This window comes from Podarcis liolepis (genome assembly GCF_965112155.1).
Source record: "Podarcis liolepis genome assembly, chromosome: 14".
Lineage (NCBI taxonomy): Eukaryota > Metazoa > Chordata > Lepidosauria > Squamata > Lacertidae > Podarcis > Podarcis liolepis.
The window spans coordinates 51547953-51568761 of record NC_139569.1 but is presented as its reverse complement, the minus strand read 5'-3'; the positions used below and the strand labels follow the sequence as shown (position 1 = coordinate 51568761).

The window sequence follows — 20809 nt, the reverse complement described above, 5'->3', positions numbered from 1 at the left end:
GAGCTCAAGGTCAGAGCAGAAGATTTAAAGATTGCTGGTAGGTTTAGTTTCCTTTTTGTTATGAGTGAGCTACATTTGCAGTGCAAGCAAAGATGAAATGTCCGGCTTCATGAGAGTGAGTGGAGCAATATCACTGCTCATCTACTGTAGATCAGAGCTTTTCAGCATGGAATCTGCAGGTGTTGTTGGGCTACAGCTCCTGTTATCCAGAACTAGCTCAGCTAACAGTCAGGACTGATGAGAGTTGTAGTCCAATGACATATTGGGGGACCCAAGACAGAAGAGAATTGGTCCCAATTACAGTGCACTGGGGAGTTCATGGGGGTGATAGTGAAGTCTCTGTTTGGCTGAGCTTTTGTGATGTCACAAGAGGTCAGGCAGGCAGGGAGGGTCTTCAGCTACTGCTCAGATCCTACAGAAGAGCAGGGCAGTCACATGGCTCTAGAGAGGAGGGCAGAGGAGGCACGAAAAGGGACAAGGGTCAAAGCCTATGATGGCAGGATGCAGGCAGCCCATGAAAAGGAAGTTGAAAGGTGTTATAGTGAAATAAAGATGAGGAGCTCAAAGTGTCTGTTTCCCCAGATCAGGAAGACTTTTTGCTCTTCCTTCAGCAGTGAAACAGCCAAGACTGACAGCTTATATAGCAGGAACAGGCCAGTGCTATTTTTGTAGAAAAAGAGGTGCCGGAACTCACCATTAGCCCCTCTCTTGCTCTTATCATGGCAGCAGTGCCCACCTGAGAGGTGACGGGACCGAGTTCCTGTGAGTTCTGGATGGAAAAAAGCACAGCCCCTACCGATACCCCAAATTTTACTGGTTGGTAGGACCACCCACCTGTCAATCACCTGCCATCACAGTGATGACAAGTGATGCTCCATGGGACTTCAAAGCACCCAATCAGCCAATGGGTGGTGACTTCAGGCTGGCTTTCTGCAGGGATGGAGTGCAGTCAGGTTCTCCACAGGAAGCCTGGTGGTCATCCAGCCCCACACTGTTGAGATAAGTCTGGTGGGTGGGTGCTTCCCTTATTCTGCACCTGCAGATCTTGTGATTAGGAGGTCACTGTGACCTGCCAGCCGGCCAAGGGTGTGGTCATTCTTGGGTATATTAAGAGGGGGCTGTACATTTCCTTCTTGCTTTGCTGAGAGGAAGCTCTGCCAGATTGATACTGAACTCTGTGCTGTATGTATGCTGTGAGTTGCGCTTGCTTTGCATTTGAAGCCTGCATCTTCTGCTAGGGATCTAGGGGAAGTCTGTACAAGGTGTATATAATGAAGCTGCCTTAATTCTTTGGACCTGTCAGTAAAGGACTCAACTGACTGAAGAGTTGGAGTCTGGCTGAATTTCTTCCAGCACAAGCTGCACTGCCACGAACCTACATGCTTAGGGAGCTGCACATATTTGGCACATGCCATATGCCAGCACACACGTGATGCCACATATGATGTCACGTGTGGAGAGGGTGTGGTTTGGAGAAAAAAGCCTTATGGATCCGATTTGGCCTACAGGCCAGAGGTTCCTGGTCTCTCCTTTATAGGAAGCGGAGGCTGCACCCCTTCCTGGCTCTCGGCTGGCCCTGATCTTGCATTCAGTTCTCTTTCTCTTGAGGAGTCTCATATACAGCACTTTGCCAGTGCCTCTGTTATTTCCCTCGGGAGAACCCAGCTCCCATACCTGGACAATGCTGAACCCTGACAGAGAGGAAGGAATTTGAGAGTAGGAGGAAAACTAGGGGGAAAGCGCTGTAGAGCTGAGGAAGACTGAAGTCTGCTTGTTATCCACCCTTGCCCCACTCCAGATCTTAGGTTTGAAAAGGAAGAAGAATTTCAGAAGAGCCTCTTGGATCAGGCCAGGGGCCCATCTAGTCCAGCATCTTGTTCTCAAAGTGGCCAGCCAGATGCCCCAGGGGGAACTGAGCAGGAACTGAGCACAAAGCAGTCTCCCCTCCTGCAGTTTCCAGCAACAGAAGCATTTGCTGCCTCTGGCCATGGGCACAGAGCATAGCCGTTATGGCTGGTAGCTTTTAATAGCCATGAATTTGTCCAACCCTCTTTTAAAGCCATCCAAGTTGGAGGCCACCATTGCCTCCTGCAGGGGCGAGTTCCGTAGTTTATGCTGATGAAATCCTTCCTTTTATCTGTCCTGAATCTTTCAGCATTCAGCTTCATTGTGCACAGGTTTTAGTGTTAAGAGAATCTGTAGACATCCAACGAAGCCAAATGATGGAAGATTCAGGACAGATAAAAAGAAGCACTTATTCAAGCAGCACATATGATATTAGGCATGTGATGATGTATGAATTGCTTTGCCCAGCAATGGCCTTAGAGGCATATATTATTTCAGCTTGTTAGAAAGATGTGTCTGAATCCAAATGTTTGAGACCTTGGGGTGTCTGATGAAAAACACATGACTGCTGGAGAGTTTTGAATAAGATTTGGGAGGCAGGAGCTCCGATTGCTCACTGTCTGCTTACCATCTGCAAAATGGGTATAACATTGACAGGTTATTTTTCTGTGTAAAGGTAAAGGGACTCCTGACCATTAGGTCCAGTCGTGACTGACTCTGGGGTTGCGGCGCTCATCTCGCTTTATTGGCCGAGGAAGCCGGCGTACAGCTTCTGGGTCATGTCATGTGGCCAGCAGGACTAAGCCGCTTGTGGCGAACCAAAGCAGTGCACGGAAACGCCGTTTACCTTCCCGCCAGATTGGTACCTATTTATCTACTTGCACTTTGACGTGCTTTCGAACTGCTAGGTTGGCAGGAGCAGGGACCGAGCAATGAGAGCTCACCCCGTAGTGGGGATTCAAACTGCCGACCTTCTGATTGGCAAGCCCTAGGCTCTGTAGTATAACCCACAGCGCCACCCTTGTCCCATATTTTTCTGTGTAGACTCCCCCAGTTTCTCATTATTTTCAGGGCACATCTGGGTGGTTCTAATTTTTGAGATGACATGCAGCTTCTGAGCCTTTCAGTAAAATTGTGTGAGGTGCTAGTCCACATGGTGGAGAAGAGGCAGTACAGTGGTACCTCGGGTTACATATGCTTCAGGTTACATACGCTTCAGGTTACAGACCTTGGATTAAGGGAAGACTACTAAATGGTATATATAGCAAACTGGCCTCCACAGTGAAGACATTAACAACTGTCTGGATCCATCAGTATTTGAGCACAGGGCACAAGCTATCACAAACTCTTAGCTGAATGTGAAGTGGGAGTTGGAAGTACAGAGAAGGTACACAATTTAAAGGAGGTGAAAAGCAGAAAAGCACTTTGCTTGGGTTTTTCCGGGAAATTTACGGGATATCAACAATCTGGGATTGCAGCGGGAAACGGTGCTGGAATAAGGGAGTTTCCCGCCAAGTAAGGGAAGGTTGACAGCTATGCTGTTGACTAGAACTTTGAAGTCAGTTGGCTTTGAAATGTGGCCCAAATGAAATTCTCCCCTGTCCCGAGCTCCCTTGGTTACTTGGCTTTTTTGTCTGAGGGAGAATACCTAGCTTCACGTGGGACTTTGCTTAGATGAGCTTATTACAAACAGAAACCTAACCAGCCCAGGGCACAAGGAGCTATGTATTGTCTGTTGAAATTTGACTGCGTTATTGAGACTCCACATAGGTCTTGATAACAAACAGGGCTTTTAATGGCTCCCTGCCAGGGCTTTAAGCTCAGCTGCAGCAGGTCCCGTCCCCGTCCCGTCCCCCCCCCCGAGGACAAGGGAAGAGAGCATGGTAGGCCACCCAGGCTGAGGTTTGGAGCATCTCTTTGAGCAGAGAAATCCTCTGAGCCTCTGGTCTCCCCACATCCTCCCAGGCTGGTCACTGGGTCTCCCTTACCAGGAAGAGTGGCCAAGTGCTTCTGTTTAGGTTGAGTCTTTCCCCAGACTGTGGTCTTTTGGGTTTAGATCAGCCTTTGCAGCACTGGCTCTGGAGCAGTCTTCGCCAACCTGGTGGCTTCCAGATGTTTTGGAGTACAGCTCCCATCAGCCCCAACCAGTGCTGCAGTTCCCCAAAACTACTGAAGGCTACCTGGTTGGCAAAGGTTGAAATAGTACATTTCAGTTCAATTCCTGGCTCCATCCCTTCATGTTTACTTATTGGCATAATTCTTTGTTGCCAGATCCTGACTCTCATCAGCCTCAACTCAGTGGCTGCCATTTCCCCTCCTGTATCTCAGTTTTCCCACACTGTTCTACTTCAGCAACCATTTACCATTTCATTTCCTGGATCATAGGCTGCCCATCTGGACCAAACATAACCTGTGGGGCTGCTGCCACACTGTAGTTGTGTGTGGGGCAATTATGTAAATTGGATAAAACAGCACAATAGGTTGTCTTGAAAATCCACCAGGGCTGTATGTGTTAAAGTTCCACATCTGTATGGGAGTCAGGAGGGGACTGTCTGTTTGCATACGTACATGTAAACATGTCCCCCCCCCCAGTATATATACTTTTGCTAATTTACATTGTGATCCAATAAGCTTTTGAGTTCACGTAGTTCTGCAAATGAGTTTGCATAATTATACTCTGATAGCATTTTCATTAAGCTTGGTGTGTGCATAATAGAATTAATGTTCTGTAAAAACAAATACTTTTTTGCGGGGGAAATGTCATGGTTTCTTGGCTGCAAGAGAAAATGTAGAAAACAAAGAGGAAAGAAGAGACAATAGCACCTCATAACTTTTACAGCAGAGAAGGCAAACATGGATTTCAGAAGGAAAATGGTGTGTTCTCAATTATTTTGGCCAAAAACTGGATAGTTTTACTGGCATTGCAGTGTGTATGTAGAACAGCTGCAGAGGGAAGCAGGTTTTAGCTTTTTCTTTTTAGAAAAAAGGAAAGATGGCTAAAGCATAGTTTAGGGAAATAAAAGGGAATCATAGCAGAGGTTTATAAGATTTCTAGCAAAATGCTCAAATGTGCAGGGAGGGGAAGCTTGCATCTAAACAGCCACCAACAAACCACAATCAAATATTTTATCATAAATGTTGATGACCATCATTAAGAGAGCAAAATAAAGACAAAGAAAAGACAAAGGAAGCACATGAAGCACGTTATCCAAAGGTGCATGATGAATCCAAGTAGCTTAAAACAAAACAAAACAAGCAGCAACTTTTTAAAAGTTATAGACATGTCACGAATACCAAAGAGGAAAATTGTAAAAGGTCTGGGGTCAGTTCCTGGTGGGTTTTGCTTGCACAGAACTTGGCCAAGTGAGAAGTGACAGACGCATTTTGAGCAGAGAGGAGTGAAAGGACTGGGGCAAGAAGTGGGTGGGGCCATTGTTTGAAAGTTTTTTTAAAAAATTGTTTTCTATTGCTGTGCACCATCCTGGTATTTTAAGAGAGGCAGCATGTAAATACTTTTGTAAATAAGTAAATGAAGTGGTGGCCAGAGCAACTGATATAACACTTCATTTTGCAGAGTGGGCCAACTTCCAGCCATGCTAGTGAGAGGTTTCTACCCTCCATCCAGGCGAGTTAAGAGGTATTGCAGCAGTTCAAGGACACAACCTGGTACCTCCAGATGTTGTTGGACTCCAACTCCCAGCATATGGCCAACAATCAGGTACGCTGGGAGTTGTAGTCCAGCAGCACCTGGAGGGCACCAGGCTAGGAAAGTCTGACTTTAAGAGCATAAGAGCTTGCTAGATCAGCCAGTGACCCATCTGGTCGGGCATCCTGTTATCACAGTGACCACTAAGGTGCCTGTGAGAAGCCCTCCGGCAGGATTAGAGCACAAGAACCTTCTCCCCTCCTGTGGCTTCCAGCACCTAGGATTCAGAAGGCAAGGCAGAGCCATCCTGGCTCTTCGCCATCCATAGCCCTCTCCTCCTCCATGAATTTGTAAAAACCTCTTTAAAGCCATCCAAGCTAGTGACCATCTAGTGTTCTGAGAGAGGGAGAAAAAGTTTTCTCTGCAGTGGTGCCCCGCAAGACGAATGCCTCGCAAGACGAAAAACCCGCTAGACGAAAGGGTTTTCCGTTTTTCGATGCACTTCGCAAGACGAATTTCCCTATGGGCTTGCTTCGCAAAACGAAAAAGTATTGCGAGTCTTGTGATTTTTTTCGCTTTCCCCCCTTTTTCTAAGCCGCTAAGCCACTAATAGCCTTTTAGCCGCTAATCCGCTAAGCCTTTAATAGCCGCTAATCCGCTAAGCCGCTAATAGGGTTGCTTCTCAAGACGAAAAAACCGCTAGACGAAGAGACTCGCGGAACGGATTAATTTCGTCTTGCGAGGCACCACTGTATTCACTTTCTCCCTGCCATGCATAACTTTATTACCTGAAGCTTCACAATTTAGGCTGCAGTTGGAACGATATGTACCAAGAAGTATGTTCCAATAAAATCAGTGGGACCCGCTTCTTGTTTGCTGCAAGTTCAGAATGCTTTTCCAGTGGCACCATCCCTGAAGGTCTTTTTTTTTTTAAAAAAAAAAAACTTTTTCAAAACCTGTTGGGAATTGTGCAGTAAGTGATGTGAATGTGAAGCCTTAGGGTTAACAGAGGCCTCCGGAGTGTGACCTGGTTATGGCACTGAAAGCGGAATGCAAGTGTTGATTTTCCACGGGGCTGTTTGAGAGCCTGCTAATGGGAGCTCTGAGCTCAGTCCTGAGAGATTTTGGTTTCACTGCTGCTCTGCCATAATTGTTGTCAGCAGTGATGCTAAAGCCCATTAATTCAAAAATTTCCATCCTTTGTCTTGGACTGCTGACTCCTGGGAGATATTTCAAAGGTTAGATGCCAGTGCAGTTGCTGTGGACAAGGGTGCCTTCTGGCAGTACACCAGGATGTAGGAAACATTTCATTTGAATTGGAAGTAGAAATGAACGGATCAGCCTCTTTCTAGTCTAGGTCACTTTTGTGTGTGCTCAGCCACAAGTCTGTTTTGTTGTTTTTTGTAGATTGTTTTTAAATATAAAAATTACACTTAAATCATGCATACTATCCCCAAAAATGTACTTCCTGAATGCATTCTGTCTCTAAAATATGCATATTTTGTTTTTCAGGGCTTTTCACTTAATTTCCACCTACAATACACATTATACTTATATTTTATATACAGGTGAAACTCGAAAAATTAGAATATCGTGGAAAAGTTCATTTATTTCAGTAATTCAACTTAAAAGGTGAAACTAATATATGAGATAGACTCATGAGATGCAAAGTGAGATATGTCAAGCCTTTATGTGTTATAATTGTGATGATTATACACATTTTGTGTGTGCATTATTTTGAACTGAAATTATATTGCAAAATTCAGAGAACTGCAAGATCCGATTAATAGCTGCATTCCAATCTGCATTTAAGTCTGCTGAATCAGTTGGGTTCACTTTATGATGCAGATCAAACCAATTTTTCTCAATTTATAATTAACAGTTCACTTTAATTCTATGGGGAAATCTTTGAAGGACAGGGTAGGGCATTCTATCCAAAAATGATTTGGTTAATTGAATGGTCAAATATTGGGGAAATGATGGTCAAGCATGCTTAAAGCATTGATATTATTAGGATAAGGAAAATAGGCTTTGATTATCAACAGGTTTGATAGTTTTGCCAATTACAAAAGCAGACAAGCAAAGTGCTGTGAAATTTAAACTAGAGAGGGAGAGAGAGGGGGGGGGAGGGAGAGGGAGAGGGAGGGTTGTGACCAGCTAAGCTACTCAGAATAGATTGGCTGAAATCAATAGACCCAAGTTAGCCATGGCTGTTAATTTCAATGAGCCTACTCTGAGTATGAATAATATAGAGAGAGCTGTTTTCAACTAAGTCAAAAACAGAGTAGACTTATTGTTTATTTGTACTTTAGCAAGTCTATCAGTTGGTTGAGCTGTGATTTTTAACTTTTGTATTCTTTTTACTGCATGATTGTTGTAAACTGTGCTGGTATATTTTTGTGAATAGCATTTTATAAATATTTATTTCTATATCCCTTTTTAAAGCCTTATATAGTTTAGGTCTAGGATACGTGAAGGACCATATTCTCCCATATGAACCTGCCTGGGCTGTGAGATCTTCAGGGGAGGCCTTTCTCCTAGTCCTGTCACCCTCACAGGCATGTTTGGTGGGGACTCAGGAGAGAGCCTTCTCCGTGGTTGCTCCCAGACTCTGGAACTCTTTTCCTGGAGGAGCCTGACTGGCTCCCTCCTTGCTGTCCTTCTGCCGGCAGGTGAAGACTGTTCTCTTCTGACAGGCTTTAGGGAACTAACTGCCTTTAAGGAGAGAGATTAAAATTTAAATTGTCACTAGTCTGCCATGGAAATCTGAGCCTTTTCCCCCCTCTGGCCATATAAAGTTTTTGTGTCATTTTTCCAGAAAGTGCTAAATATATAAATAAAATCACTGATGCATACTTGTTTTAAAATTTGGTCAGTTTACATCAACTGATTTCAGTGTGTCTGCTTGATTCTATGATTCTATTACAAATTTAGTATAAATTTTGACAATGTGGAGGTAGGTGTCAGGGTATATTATTCTCTGACATTTGTCTTGAAACAAAAGGGTTTGTGATTATATATTTCAATCAATTGGTTGATAAAATTAAATAAAAACAGAAATAAAGCAAAGTAACAGAAACTATTAAAAACAAAAACTTACATCCGTTTTTGAAAGCAGCTGTGCTGACTGGGCAGTGGGCCAATTCTTTAAGTGTTATGGCTTCATAAAATATTTGACTGCTGTCAGTTGAAAGTATTTTATCACTTGGCTAAATGGCAGGCCAGCTCTGGAGAAGGAGGCGAAACCTTCAGAATGCAAAAGCATTTGTTATCCGAAAGGGTTCTCCCAAAGGCTTCTGCATAAACGGCTGCTCTGCATATACATACAAGAGGGTGGTTAAAACATCAGATAGCCATGAAAATGTGATAAAGTGCTGCTTTGCAGAATGGTCTTGCAAGGTCGGCCAGTGTTGTGCCTGGGGTTGAGAAGACTGTTATTTGCCTGGCATCTCTTCAGTTGTAGGAATAGGAAGCGTGAAATTCGGGGAAGAGGGAGAACACACACACCTTCACACACTCTAGCATTCTTTGCCTGCTATCTTGCTCTCCTTTCTTTTTTAAATATGACCTTACACTTTCAGCTAGAGCGCTTATTTAATTGAGAGTATGTAGCTGCCCTGCCTTCTCTTGAACTGCCTCACCCTGTCATTTCACCTTCCTGAAAGCAATGCTGCAATGCTACAGGATTATCAACCCTGGGACCGTTATCGTAACAGTAATAACAGGCTCTCCTAGCTATGTGAGCAAATTTAATTAACTGCAGAGAGAAATTCTCTGCTCTTCTCTGACTTGGCTGTCATCCAGAAATCTACATTAATGCAGTAACATTTCGGTAATAAGGGATAGCTTGTGCGAAAGTTGCAGGCAGACACTGCAGAACACCCTCCACAGACGAGCCTGCGCTGGGAGTTTATCCTTTGGGTGGTGGCACCTGTAGGGTGATTGTCAACACTCTGCGCTGTGCTTCAACTCCTCTAGCCCCTGAGTCCAAATCTCTGCTCTGTTTGCCAGCCCTCATCCATTCCCTGAAAAGCTGCTGGAAATTTATGAATGTTGAGGTGTTAGGAAACAAATAGGGAAGTGAGTTTTCTGACACGTTTTTTCTTGGGTGACTGCCTTAAACTTCCAGCACAATGATTGTTGAAATTCTGGAATTTGTGCGGCTCCAGAGCATGAAAGCTAATCTCTTGCAGGGCAACGAATTCTCTAACACACCTCTGCTTTGTAAAACAGTTTGATATAAATGTATTATTGTAGCATTTTTTAATCTCTACATGTTTTTCTACAACAAGGGCTGCCAGGCATGTATTTACCTTTTAGCAGGTTGCCATTAATAATAGCCTGTCCTGTTTAATACACCCAGATGCTTAAGTGATTACAAACAAGTCTGGAAGTAATTTTTTTTGCTCTTTATATCTTAGTTTAGCTGTTCTGATTCTGAACCTTCAGTGAGGTTTCACGTGTGCCCATGCACCCACCTACCCACACAATTCATGTGGAAGCCACCACATTCATGTGGGTTTGTAAGAGAGAATGCAAACATGTGTTTGGATGTCATAGCTCAAGTGGCAGCTGGCAACCATTGGAACTGGCGGGGTAATGGGCAAGGCAGCTAATGCGAGAGAGAGCTGGGGGTCCCTGGAGACAGAGTCTACTGTTTCTGGCTTTCTGCCCATCTCTCCCCTAAAAACCTAAGCAATGGGCACCTAAGTGATGATCGATGCTAAAGAGAAATGCTGGAAATGTTGTATGAGTCATGTGATTTTTTTCCAGTTCTGCTCATGCCAACAGAAATGGATGGAGTGTCCTACAAGAGGAAATGTATTAATATGGCTCTGGGGGACACAGGACTGATGGGATAAAGATCTGGGTTTGGGATTGCAAATAAATAATGGTACAACTCTGCCCCACCTTGCTCTAGTGACTGGCCTCCTCTGAGTGGTAAAGTGCAAGCTCTCCATACAGAAAGTCCCAAGTTCAGGCCCTACTCTTTCAAAGTATTGCTGTGAAATATCCTTGCCTGAAATCCTTGAAAGCCCCTTCCAGTCAGAATCAACAAAACTAAGCTAGATGGACCAATGATATAAAAAGTCCAGTATTTTTATGCCAATGTCTATATAAGGATTTGTATGCATAAATAAAACAAAAGCAACAAAGAGAGGGGGGGACCCCAGCCAAATATATTTATGCAATTCTGTCCCATGGTTACATAATCAAAAAAGTTGTTAGTGTGTGATGTCGTATTTTAATTTTACTACTTTTGAGGGGCGCTGTCCAGAGTGGCTGGGGCAACCCAGTTAGGTGCGTGGCATATAAATTTATTATTATTATTATTATTATTATTATTATTATTATTATTATTATTTTCCTGCTAAAGTCGACCCTGGCTGTTCTCTCCCTCAAAGGTGCTGTTTGCAGGAAACAGCACCTTGGGGGTAAAGGACCAACAGCTGAGAGAAACTGGCAAGGAGCCCTGATCTGGTTCAGGAGCATGTTCTGGATTGGAGTCCTGTGGTTGCTTTTCCTTCAAAATAAAAATGATCAATTTAGGTACACTACTTTTTTATTTTAAAGACCACATTTATTGGAACACAGGGGGAGCCAAAGTGGTGCCATTCAGTTGTTGGACCAACTCCCATTAGTCCCCAAACCAGCCAGTGATCAGGGATGATGGCAGTTGTAGTCCAACAACATCTGTAGGGCACCATGTTGGCTGCCCCCCCCATTTACTCTTACTGCATTTTCTCTGGTGGTCTAGATGGGACCAACTACAATTGCTAATTTCAATGGCAGACATTCCCTTTGCCTTTCAGCTAACCCTTCTGGCATAATTTCAGGTGCTGCTCTCTGGACTGATCGGAGTTGTCTCATGGAAAAGGCCTCTCTCTCTTGTGGTAAGTAAAAATTCTTTTGTCTAGATAAAATAAAGGATGTCAATCTTTGCATGGTGCATAACTAATTTGTGGTATTCATAGTCCCATTAAATGATATTGTCATTTGAAAGGCGATGAGTCAGATTCATGGAGGATAATCCAGATGGGTCAGTCAGTGATTATTTGTTGCATTAGCTAAATGGATCCCTCATGGAGTCCTAGAGGTGGAGCAGGAGCGGAGAACCTGTGATCATCTAGATGTTGCTGGACTACAACTCCCATCATCCCTGACCACAGGCCATATTGGCTGGGACTTTGGGAGTTCAGCAACATCTGGAGGGGTCACTGGCTTCTCACCCTTGAGTGAGAAGGCACCTGGATCATACATGGTACAGGCTGTGCAGAGTTAGAATATCCTCAACAGATGGCTCCCCAGTCTTCACTTGAAGACCTCCAGTGAGGGAGAGCCCACCATTGCTCTAGGTCAGGGATGCAGAACCAGATCTCATTGGAATGCAGCTCCCATCATCCCTGAGCATTGGCCATGCTGTCTGGGGCTGATGGGATCCAGAAACATCTGGAAGGCCGCATGTACTCTATCCTGGCACTAGGCAATTGATTGCATTGTCAAATTGCTCCTACCAACAATACCTTACTTCTACTTTTCAATCAAATTTTACCTTCTTGTAATTTAAGGCCATTATATGTATTCATCCCTCTGGGGCAGCAGCCGAGAACAAGTCTTTGTTCTGTTTTGTGTGACAGCCCTTCAGAGATTTGAAGCGTGTCTGATGTTCAGAGGCAGAGGACATGAAATCCCAGCAACCACGGGAGAGAGTTGTCCCATTCTTCTGTGCTTTCCAGAAGCATCTGGTTGGCCACTGTGAAAATTATGATTGTGGACAAGATGGACCTTTGGTCTGATTCACCTGGGCTCTTCATATGTACTTCTGAATCACGCCATCTGAATATTAGCAACTTTTAAATCAAGTCCGAACCCCACCTTTGGACTTTGTTAGTTTCTTTTCGAAAAAAATCCAGTTAAATCCTCTCTTTTTGGGGTAGCATCACTAGGTGCCTGCCAACATCTTCCTAAAAACCAGCTTTGTTAAGCAAGATGCCAATTAAGGACTAAACACTTCTTGTTAGGCATGTTCATTAAACAGCCAGTGAAAAGATAAGGAAAGTGGCTCTTGTCTTTCACACAATTAATTTGGTATAAATTCACAGACATTAATGGAATGGTTCTGTGAGGAATATCTCTGCCAAAGGTGTTTGTATACTGAGATTGCAATGTTAATTGAAATGAATGCTATTCATTAATGAACTAAATAGGAAGAAGGATATTTTGAAAACCACTTTCCAGCAAAGGGGAAAAAACCCAAGCAAAGTGCTTTCTGCTTTTCACCTCCTTTAAATTGTGTACCTTCTCTGTACTTCCAGCTCCCACTTCACATTCAGCTAAGAGTTTGTGATAGTTTGTGCCCTGTGCTCAAATACTGATGGATCCAGACAGTTGTTAATGTCTTCACTGTGGAGGCCAGTTTGCTGAGGAATTCATATACCATTTAGTAGTCTTCCCTTAATCCAAGGCAGGCCATAGCCTCTGCTGAATAATTTATCTTGCTTCAGCTTGTTGAGGAAGCCCTCTGTTGTGCAACACTGAAACTCATCTGCTCCCTAGTGCATGTGCCCTTGTCCCTACTGGACAGAGAATATTGGGTACAGTCCTAAAATTTGACACCGGGGCAACCAGCAGGTCAAGGGAAAGGGTTCTAACTCAGTCGCCTTTCATACACCTGGTTATTATCCACAGGGAGTTGTTTTCTATGGAGATGCATCTAGTTGCGTGAGCCCCACTCCCTCGATACAGGGGTGCCTTTCTTTTCAGCCCCATCCCAGGGCTGATGCCCTGCTGTAGGGATAGGGGAGAAATTAGATTCAGTTCATGTTTAAAGGCTAGTCTATCTGAGTCATAGTTTCTAAAACAATTATTCTTCTAAATTTATCTGAATTTTGCAATACAGTCCACAATAATGTAAGTGTGCACAAAAGCATATATTTTAGTATTTTAAGAATGCAAAAATGTGTATGTGAGGAGCTGTCAGGGAACTGCCATCAGAGCCAAGAGGAGAGGTAAGGCTCCCTAATGATGCAAGGGAGGGAACAAGCAAGGAGAGAGAGAGAGCTTCCGCTGGGGAAGGAAATCCAGGTGACACCAGGAAGAAAGGGGAGGCTGAGAGTACTGCGGAGGGAAGGCTCCGAGACTCTTCCAGTGAGATCAGCGGGGAGAGCACAGGACCTCTGCTTGGTACGCCTACGCTGCGCAGAAGGCTTCCGCGCAGAGAATCTAGGAGGAGACTTGGAGTCAAGGAACTTTTATGTTGGAAGAAATTTAGGAAATGCCCACTGACGGATTCTGCCAGTGACTGAGACAGTCGCGTTGTAAGGGCTGTCCAGCCAGGGAAAGGTTTAGCTATATAACCAGCTTGGAGCAGTTTGCGGTTTACGCACAAGCAACCCCAATTCCCATTACAGGAGCATTTTACAGTAAAATTTTGATTAATTTATTTGAGGATTTTTTAAAAAATCACAAATTGATGTGGAAATGTAGAGAACTGAATTCCAGATTTGAAAAATGAGAAACCCCAAATGAATAGAATCATAGAATCATAGAGTTGGAAGAGACCACAAGGGCCATCGAGTCCAACCCCCTGCCAAGCAGGAAACACCGTCAGAGCACTCCTGACATATGGTTGTCAAGCCTCTGCTTAAAGACCTCCAAAGTAGGAGACTCCACCACACTCCTTGGCAGCAAATTCCATTGTTGAACAGCTCTTACTGTCAGGAAGTTCTTCCTAATGTTTAGGTGGAATCTTCTTTCTTGTAGTTTGGATCCATTGCTCCGTGTCCGCTTCTCTGGAGCAGCAGAAAACAACCTTTCTCCCTCCTCTATGTGACATCCTTTTATATATTTGAACATGGCTATCATATCACCCCTTAACCTCCCCTTCTCCAGGCTAAACATGCCCAGCTCCCTTAGCCGTTCCTCATAAGGCATCGTTTCCAGGCCTTTGACCATTTTGTTTTTTTTAAAAAAGATTTTTATTGGTTTTTCAAAAAAATTTAAAACAAACAAACACATAAAAAGACATACAAACACATATAATTTCATAACATTTTTTCATAAACCTCTTTCCCGGGACTCCCCCATACCTCCCCTTTCTGCATCCCAATGTCCATGATTTTTTAGCAACTTCTAAATATTTTTTCCAACCTCTTTCATCTTAATCTTTCCTTTAATCTAATCTTGTATCGCTGTAACCCTTTCTTTCTGAAAACCTCGACATTCTAACATTCATCAAGTTTATAATGGTCCTTAAGGTAGATTTTAAATTTCTTCCATTCTTCTTCCGCCGTCTCTTTTCCCTGATCACGGATTCTGCCAGTCATCTCAGCCAATGTCATATAGTCCATCACTTTCATCTGCCATTCTTCCAGAGTGGGTAGATCTTGTGTCTTCCAATACTTTGCAATAAGTATCCTTGCTGCTGTTGTAGCGTACATAAAGAAAGTTCTGTCCTTTTTTGACACCAATTGGCCGACAATGCCCAAGAGAAAGGCCTCTGGTTTTTTAAGAAAAGTACATTTAAGTACCTTTTTCATTTCATTGTATATCATTTCCCAGAAAGCCTTAATCTTCGGGCATGTCCACCAAAGGTGATAAAAAGTACCTTCAGCCTCTTTACATTTCCAACATTTATTATCAGGCAAATGGTAGATTTTTGCTAGCTTGACTGGGGTCATGTACCACCTGTAAATCATTTTCATAATGTTTTCCTTTAAGGCATTACATGCCGTAAATTTAATACCGGTGTTCCACAACCACTCCCAGTCAGCAAACATAATGTTATGACCAATGTCCTGTGCCCACTTAATCATGGCTGATTTAACTATTTCATCTTGTGTATTCCATTTCAGCAACAAGTTATACATTCTTGACAAATTCTTGGTATTGGGTTCTAGCAATTCAGTCTCTAATTTTGATTTTTCCATCTGAAAACCAATTTTCCTGTCCTGTTTGAAGATCTCCATTAATTGGCAATATTGAAACCAGTCTTGTACTTTAGGTTTCAATTTCTCATGACTTTGTAATTTCAGCTTATCTCCCTCCTGTTCCAAAATTTCCCAATACTTCGGCCATCCGACCTCCATATTGGGTTTCTTGAAAGCCTTAGCCTCCAAGGGTGACAACCATCTAGGGGTTTTGTTTTCCAACAGATCTTTATATCTTATCCAAACATTAAACAATGCTTTTCTAACAATATGGTTTTTAAAGGCCTTATGCACCTTAATTTTATCATACCATAGATATGCATGCCAACCAAATGCATTATTAAAACCTTCCAAATCCAAGATGTCTGTGTTCTCGAGGAGCATCCACTCTTTCAGCCAGCAAAACGCTGCTGCTTCATAGTACAATTTTAAGTCCGGCAGGGCAAATCCCCCTCTTTCTTTGGCATCTGTCAATATTTTAAATTTAATTCTGGGCTTTTTGCCCTGCCAGACAAATTTTGAGATGTCTTTCTGCCACCTCTTAAAACAATCCATCTTGTCAAGAATCTGCAAGGTCTGAAACAAAAATAACATTCTAGGCAATACATTCATCTTAATCACTGCAATTCGGCCTAACATTGACAATTTCAAATTTGACCATATTTCTAGATCTTTTTTAATTTCTGACCAACATTTTTCATAGTTATCCTTGTACAAATTCAAGTTCTTAGATGTCAGATAGACCCCTAGATATTTCACCTTCTTAACCACCATCAACCCTGTCTCCTCTTGAAATTTCTCCTTCTCCATGTCTGTTAAGTTTTTTCCTAAAACTTTAGTTTTTTGTTTATTCAGTTTAAATCCAGCTACCTGGCCAAACTGCTGGATTATTTCTAACACCTTTTTCGTACTAGTGTTTGGCTCTTGCAGGGTCAATACTAAGTCATCTGCAAATGCTCTTAACTTATATTGTTTAGCTCCGACCTGTACACCTTTAACCTGCTGGTCATTTCTGATCATATTCAGCAACACCTCCAGAACCGAGATAAAAAGCAATGGGGAAATTGGGCACCCCTGTCGTGTTCCTTTTTCTATCTTAAGTTCCTCAGTTATTACGTTATTTACAATCAGCTTAGCTTTTTGTTCAGAATATATCGCACCCATACCATTCTCAAAACCTTGGCCTACCCCCATCCCATGGAGATTCTTTTTCATAAAACTCCAAGAAATATTGTCAAAGGCTTTCTCCGCGTCCACAAAGATCAACACTGCTTTAGAGTTTATATCCACCTCTAACTTTTCCAAAATATCTATTATGTTCCTTACATTGTCTGCTAGGTGCCTTTTTGGGAGAAAGCCTGCTTGATTCTTATGAATCTTTTCCATCAGCACTTTTTTAAATCTTTTTGCCAAAATGTCTGCAAAAATTTTGTAATCCACATTAAGTAATGATATTGGGCGGTAGTTCTTCAATTGAGTCTTTTCAGTCTCTGTCTTTGGTATGAGTGAGATGTACGCTTCTTTCCACGATTCCGGTGCCTTTCCCCCCCCCCCCAAAATCTCATTACAGACTTCTTTTAATGGTTGAATCAACCACTCCTTCAAAGATTTGTAATATCTAGAAGTCAGTCCATCTGGTCCTGGAGATTTGCCCAGTTGCATATTCTGAACGGCAGCCTCTATCTCTTGCTCTGTTATTCTCTGATTCAGATCCAACTTACTTTGATGAGAGATTTTTTGTAATCCATATTTATCAAGGAATTTATCTATATCTTCTTCATTTTGTGGTCCTTGAGCATAAAGTTTTTTGAAATAACTCAAAAAGCAGTTTCTAATCTCATTGGGTTTAGATATATTCTTTCCATCCACTTCTAGGCTTGTAACTGTATTTAATTTCTGTCTTTTCTTCAATTGCCATGCCAAGAGTTTGCCACATTTGTCTGCCGATTCAAATGTCTTTTGTTTCATTTGCTTTATCTTCCATTCAATCTCTTGGTTCATCAATTCCATATATTGTGTTTGATATAACTTAATCTCTCTCAGGATCTCCTGGGACTTTGGTTTTGCTCTTAATTTTTTCTCTCCTTCCTTTATCTTTTCCAAAATCTTTTCCTTTTTCTCATTCTGTTTCCTCTTTTTTATTTCATTCATTTATTTATTTACGGCTATTAGCCCATAAAACTTCTTTATTGAGTTTTGTTGAATCAGGAAACCTCGCATCACAGCTTTACTTGCGTCCCAGATCACTCTTTTTTCCACATCGGCCCTTAAATTTATTTCAAAATAGTCCTTTAAAGTTTTTTGGGCCTTCATAAGGATCTCCTTATCTCGAAAGAGGGTGTCATTCATCCTCCATCTAAATTGACCAGTTGTTGTAAGTTTCATTTCCATCTTCACGGCGTTATGGTCGGAGCAAGTTTTTGGGCAGATCTCTACCTTCTTAATCTTTGGAGCCATCCCACTAGTGATCCAAATTTGGTCGATTCTGGTCCAGGTCGTCATTGCTTGGGAGAAAAAGGTTCCCTCTCTCTCAAGAGGGTTCCTTGTTCTCCATATGTCTATTAGGTCCATATTCTCCGTCATTTCGAAGAAGGTCTTAGGAAGTCTCCCTTCCTTGGTAACTGTCAGTCTTTGTGCCTTGTCCATGTTAGTGGAGACTACACCATTCATGTCTCCCATAATTATCATATTATAATCCAGATAATCCGTCAAAATTTCATGGAGTTTCTTGAAGAATTCTGCTTTGCCTTCATTTGGTGCGTAAATTCCAACTATCAGAAATTTTTCTCCTTGTACTTGTATCTCAACTGCCAAATATCTTCCTTGTTCATCTTTGAACATCATTTTTGGGGCCCACTTCTCTTTTACATAGATCACGACTCCTCTTTTTTTAACTTTGTCTGATGAGATAAATTCTTGTCCTAATCTTTTGTTTATAAGTAATTTCCTGTGGGCTCTTGTTATATGAGTTTCTTGTAGGCATATCAAGTCCAGTTGTTCTCTGTTTAAACTATGAAAAACTTGTCGTCTCCTCAATGGCATATTGAGCCCATTACAATTCCAACTAAGGAATTGCAGGGCCATCTTGTTATTTCTCTGACACTCCTCCAACAGCTCCAAGTTGTTGCTCTTCCTCTGATGGTGGTGGAATGTTTCCAAACGAAAGATTCAAAATGTCTATTGCTCTCCTCTGTTCTGCAATCGGGTCCACAGTTCCTTTTTGTAGGTCCTCTCGGTTTCTTTCCAAAAATTTCTCTTTGTCTTGTATAGTCTTTATTTTCACCTTCTTTGCCTTGTAATCGAAGGACAATCCCTGTGGAAATTCCCACCTAAAAAGGATGTTATTCTTCTTTAACAGATAAACCAGGTCTTTATAGAAGGCTCTCAGATCCAAGATGTATTTAGGGATGTCTTTAAAGATCTGTATAGCTGTATTTCCAATTTGCAAGGCCTTTTCAAAATGTAGTCTTAAAATTTTATCTCTTTCTTCCTTGGATCTAAGGGTGATCAGACAGTCCCTCGGAGTCTTTCTGTTCTGTTTTTTACCCAGTCTAAACGCTGTTGTGATTTTAAATTCGTCTTCCTCCAAATCTTCCCAGCAATTCGCAAACTCTTGTGTTAAAAACTCCACGAGATTGTCACCTTCATTCTCTGGAATTAGTCTCAATTTCAGATTCCTCTCTTTTCTCTGTAATTCCCACAAAGCTAGAGTTGCATCATGCTCATGCACCTTTTTTGCAATTGGTTCTAAGTTCTCTTGGGTCTCTCCAGCAATGGTTCTGGCTTCTTCCGCAATTTTACGTGTTGCAGAATTTTCCTGGACCAATTTATTTATAGATTCTGTGTTCAAATCCAATCTTGCTGTTAGCTCTGTTAACTTTTGTGTATTTTCTGAGCTTTGCTTTGTTAGAGTCTCCAGGGATTGGTTTATCTTAAGCAGAGCTTGTGTCACAGCATCCATGGAGACAGCTGTCACTTTTTCTTGTCCTGTTGTTCCTATAGGTCCTGTAGGAGTTACACCCGTGATCGAACCTCTCTTCTTTTGTTGCAGTTGCTGCTGCTGATGTTGTTGTTGTTGTCTAGTCTTAGCTCTTGTAGCTATCTCTTCTGGTGGACCGCTCATGTCCCAAGGTCGTTTCCCACGGGAACCGTCTCCCGATGGAAAATTCCACTGTCTTAAGCTGTATCAGCCTTTGCTTTACCCTCTAGGGGGAGCAAATCAAAATGTCCAAATACAGAGAGGAAGAAAATGTCCAAATACAAAAACAGAGAAAGTTTAACACAAGTATATCAGGAGGCTTGTAACTATAAATTGCAGCACTTTTCCAGTAGATACTGTCTCAGCCTGCTCTGGTATACTGTAGCAAAGAAATCCAAGCACTTTGTATCACAATGTAACCTTCACAGGGAAAAGTCAGTTCAGTGCCCTATTGTCTTATTTGGCAGTCCATTTCAGGTTATTGAGGCAGCAGAAAATTTTTCCTTCTAAATAAATCGTGCAGTTACTAATGTCTCTTTTATCTCCCCTCTGCCCTGCTAGCTAGAGGGGAGTTCTAAAGTCCAAATGTCAGATTTAGTTGATCAAAGACAATGCCTCTTGCGGATGCAGCTTTAAAGTTTCGTTGCTTTCACTTTCATGCAGTCGGGGGAAGGCAGACTTCCTTAATTTTTCCTTCCCCGTTTTCAGCCAAAATTCTTTGGCCAATTCTTTAGCCTTAATTTCAAATAGACGTTCAATCTTACTCACGGGTTTTTTCAGTCCAAAATTTACAGGAAGGAATCGGCGCTCTCCGCTAATAGCGACGCAGCTTCACCCTGCGGGCTGGGTAGCGATTCTCAGCACCGCGCTCCCCCGATGTCGTTTCGGAGCCTTTAAAAAGGCTCTTTCTGCGGTAAAGGGGGGGCGCTCCTGGTGCCCACCGAATCTCCTCGTTCACAGGCTTCAGCGCCTGTGATTTTAGGGGTCCCCCGCTTGCCGTAGCGGGTCAGACCCGAACTCGCAGAGCAGTCCTCCTCCGGAGCTCGGAAAAGAGGACCGCCATTAGCGCTGGCGCCGACCGGAAGTCAGGCCTTTGACCATTTTGGTTGCCCTCCTCTGGACACGTTCCAATTTGTCAGTGTCCTTCTTGAACTGTGGTGCCCAGAACTGGACACAGTACTCCAGGTGAGGTCTGACCAGAGCAGAATACAGTGGCACTATTACTTCCCTTGATCTAGATGCTGTACTCCTATTGATGCAGCCCAGAATTGCATTGGCTTTTTTAGCTGCTGCGTCACACTGTTGGCTCATGTCAAATAGATCCCTGCCCTGTTGTTAACCACCTTTATGATTCTTGTGACGTGAGAAACAGCTTGTTTTCTTTCTGAAGGAATTGAACTCCAGGGCCCT

General features: G+C 42.7%; 1 protein-coding gene across 2 annotated transcripts in view; it reads left to right on the top strand.

Annotated features, from left to right (window-relative positions):
- Positions 1-20809, top strand: part of ENTREP2 (endosomal transmembrane epsin interactor 2) — a 190445-nt gene that overhangs the window by 70892 nt on the left and 98744 nt on the right. For both annotated transcript variants that reach the window (XM_083475764.1, XM_083475763.1), the window contains exon 2: positions 11329-11385. In XM_083475764.1, coding sequence (XP_083331890.1) covers positions 11329-11385 — 57 coding nt within the window. The remainder of the gene's footprint in view (positions 1-11328; positions 11386-20809) is intronic.